This window comes from Myotis davidii, unplaced genomic scaffold, assembly GCF_000327345.1.
Source record: "Myotis davidii unplaced genomic scaffold, ASM32734v1 scaffold1622, whole genome shotgun sequence".
NCBI lineage: Eukaryota > Metazoa > Chordata > Mammalia > Chiroptera > Vespertilionidae > Myotis > Myotis davidii.
The window spans coordinates 561,044-564,018 of record NW_006293535.1 but is presented as its reverse complement, the minus strand read 5'-3'; the positions used below and the strand labels follow the sequence as shown (position 1 = coordinate 564,018).

General features: G+C 57.8%; 1 protein-coding gene across 1 annotated transcript in view; it reads left to right on the top strand.

Moving 5' to 3' along the window:
• The window catches only part of CHRNA5 (cholinergic receptor nicotinic alpha 5 subunit), a 29,382-nt gene that overhangs the window by 25,281 nt on the left and 1,126 nt on the right, over window positions 1–2,975 (top strand). The window contains exons 4-5 of the mRNA XM_006767206.2: window positions 1,320–1,429; window positions 2,342–2,972. Coding sequence (XP_006767269.1) covers window positions 1,320–1,429; window positions 2,342–2,972 — 741 coding nt within the window. The remainder of the gene's footprint in view (window positions 1–1,319; window positions 1,430–2,341; window positions 2,973–2,975) is intronic.

Genomic DNA, 2,975 nt, shown 5'->3' with positions numbered 1-2,975 from the left:
GGCAGGGGGTGTTGTCTGGGGCAGGGGGTGTTGTCTGGGGCAGGGGGACTCACAAGTGCAACGGCCGGAGCCTGGGGTTTGCCTGGGGTGTTTAAGGAGCAGCGAGGCGGCCAGTGTGGCTGGAGGGGGGGAGCCCCGGGAGGAGGGGAGCAGATGAGGTCAGAGCCATGGGAGGCTGGTGGTGTGGCAGCTCATTAATCCGCGCAAACATGCGGGCTTTACAGCACTCTCAGTGGGACGGGAGCGGGCAATGAGGCGTTACTTCATTTTATTTTTTTAATATATTTTATTGATTTTTCACAGAGAGGAAGGGAGAGGGATAGAGAGTTAGAAACATCGATGAGAGAGAAACATCGATCTGCTGCCTCCTGCACGCCCCCTACTGGGGATGTGCCCGCAACAAAGGTACATGCCCTTGACCGGAATCGAACCCGGGACCCTTTAGTCCGCAGGCCGACGCTCTATCCACTGAACCACACCGGCCAGGGCTGAGGCGTTACTTTTATGGGCAAAAATCCCTTCATATAAAGGACTTCTTACTCTCTCTGGGCCGTCAGACATATGTCCTCACCTGCTGCTGAGTGCTCCCCTTTGTCCTGTCTTCATTGTCCCTATTTTTTAAAAATATATATTTTTATTGAATTCAGACAGGAAGGGAGAGGGAGAGAGAGAGAGAAATATCCATGATGAGAGAGAATCATGGACGGGCTGCCTCCTGCACGGCCCCCACTGGGGATTGAGCCCGCAACCCGGGCCTGTGCCCTGACCAGGAATCGAACCCGGACCTCCTGGTTCATAGGTCGATGCTCAACCACTGAGCCACACCGGCCGAGCTGTCCCTACTTTTTAGTACCGACCACCACCTCCCCAACCCTGAACTCCTAAAAGGCACGCGTGCTTTCCTTGGGGTGCGAGTCTTAACCTGACGTGATCCCAGTGTCGTTCCCGCGTGGAGGCTGGAAAGGTGTGTGCGTGTGCGGAACGTGGAATGCGTGCGGCTGCTCTTTGCATGAAGCAGTCCGGCCGGTCCGTGTCGACACAGCTGGAAAAGGCATGTTTCCCTCGAACCCAGACCCTAGACGCCCGAGGCTCACCTCCTGGGCCCGGCTGGTGGTTGGCGAAGGGGTGACAGGCAGAACCGTGAGCACACGCAGCCTGGCGCTCCCCGTCCCGCAGGGGCCATCTCAGAGCCGCGGCCGCAGGGACGAGGCTGCCCAGCGCCCACGGGGAAGGAGTGGCCAGGCTTTCCTGTCTGACCGTTTCCAGTCCCTTCGAGGGTTGAGTCCGTTGAAATGGACGCCGTTGTCTTTGTTTCAAAGGAGTGGAGAGACGTGAAACTCCGGTGGAACCCCGAGGACTACGGGGGGATCCGAGCGATCCGGGTCCCGTCAGACTCTCTCTGGACCCCGGACATCGTCCTGTTTGACAAGTAAGTTACAGTCCACCTTCCATCGTGTGTTTCCGAAGGGCACCCTGGCGTGGCGACGCTCTATCCACTGAGCCACACCGGCCAAGGCCCGATTTCACATTCTTTGGGCTCAAGTCGGTCCTGTGGATGCCCTCCTTTTGTGCGTGTGCGTGTGCGTGTGTGTTGTTTTCTGATCATAAAAGAGTTCTTTGGTTTCTGACATTTGTGACACATTTGGGAACCCCAGGAAGGTGTGAGGAGGCAGGGGGGCCACCAGTGGTCAGTCCCGCCGTCCAGCACATGGAGCAGGGGTGGGGGGCGGCTGGCCCGGCCAAGGCAGTGGGTGAGTTAATTAAATGTTCGACCAGCCCTGGCCGGTGTGGCTCAGTGGATGGAGCGTCAGCCTGTGGACCGCAGGGTCCCGGGTTCGATTCCGGTCAAGGGCACATGCCTGGGTTGCAGGCTCGGTCCAACGTGCAGGAGGCAGCCAATCCATGATTCCCTCTCATCATTGATGTTTCTATCTCTCCCTTCCTCTTTCTTCCTCTCTGAAATGAATAAAAACATATTTAAAGAAAAATATTTGACCAAATAGAGCAAGCTAATATATATATAATCATGTTTAACAATCTTTAATTCTAATGTGAAAGTTCAATATAAGCCAGTTGTAGGGCTGGGGACTTATTATTTAAAATATATACTTTTTTGATCTCAGAGAGGAAGGGAGAGGGAGGGAGAGACAGAAACATCCATGATGAGAGAGAATCATGGACCGGCTGCCTCCTGCACGCCCCCCACTGGGGATGGAGCCCGCAACGCGGGCCTGTGCCCTGACCCGGAATCGAACCCTGACCTCCTGGTTCCTAGGCCGACGCCCAACCCCTGAGCCCGGCCTGCAGTGTTACTGTGTGTGTGTCCCCGTGTGTGTTTCAGCGCCGACGGGCGTTTCGAAGGGGCCCGCACGAAGACCGTGGTCAGGTTCGACGGCACCGTCACCTGGACGCCCCCGGCCAACTACAAGAGCTCCTGCACCATCGACGTCACCTTCTTCCCCTTCGACCTCCAGAACTGCTCCATGAAGTTCGGCTCCTGGACCTACGACGGCTCGCAGGTGGACCTCCTGCTGGAGGACCGGGAGGTGGACAAGAGGGACTTCTTCGACAACGGGGAGTGGGAGATCGTGAGCGCCACGGGCCGCCGGGGGAACCGGACGGACGGCCGCCGCTGGTACCCCCACGTCACCTACTCCTTCGTCATCAAGCGCCTGCCCCTCTTCTACACGCTGTTCCTCATCGTCCCCTGCATCGGGCTCTCGCTGCTCACGGCGCTGGTCTTCTACCTGCCGTCGCACGAGGGCGAGAAGATCTGCCTCTGCACCTCCGTGCTGGTCTCGCTGACGGTGTTCCTGCTGGTCATCGAGGAGATCATCCCCTCGTCCTCCAAGGTCATCCCCCTCATCGGGGAGTACCTGGTGCTCACCATGATCTTCGTGACGCTGTCCATCACCGTGACCGTCTTCGCCATCAACATCCACCACCGCTCGCCCTCCACGCACCAGCCCATGGCG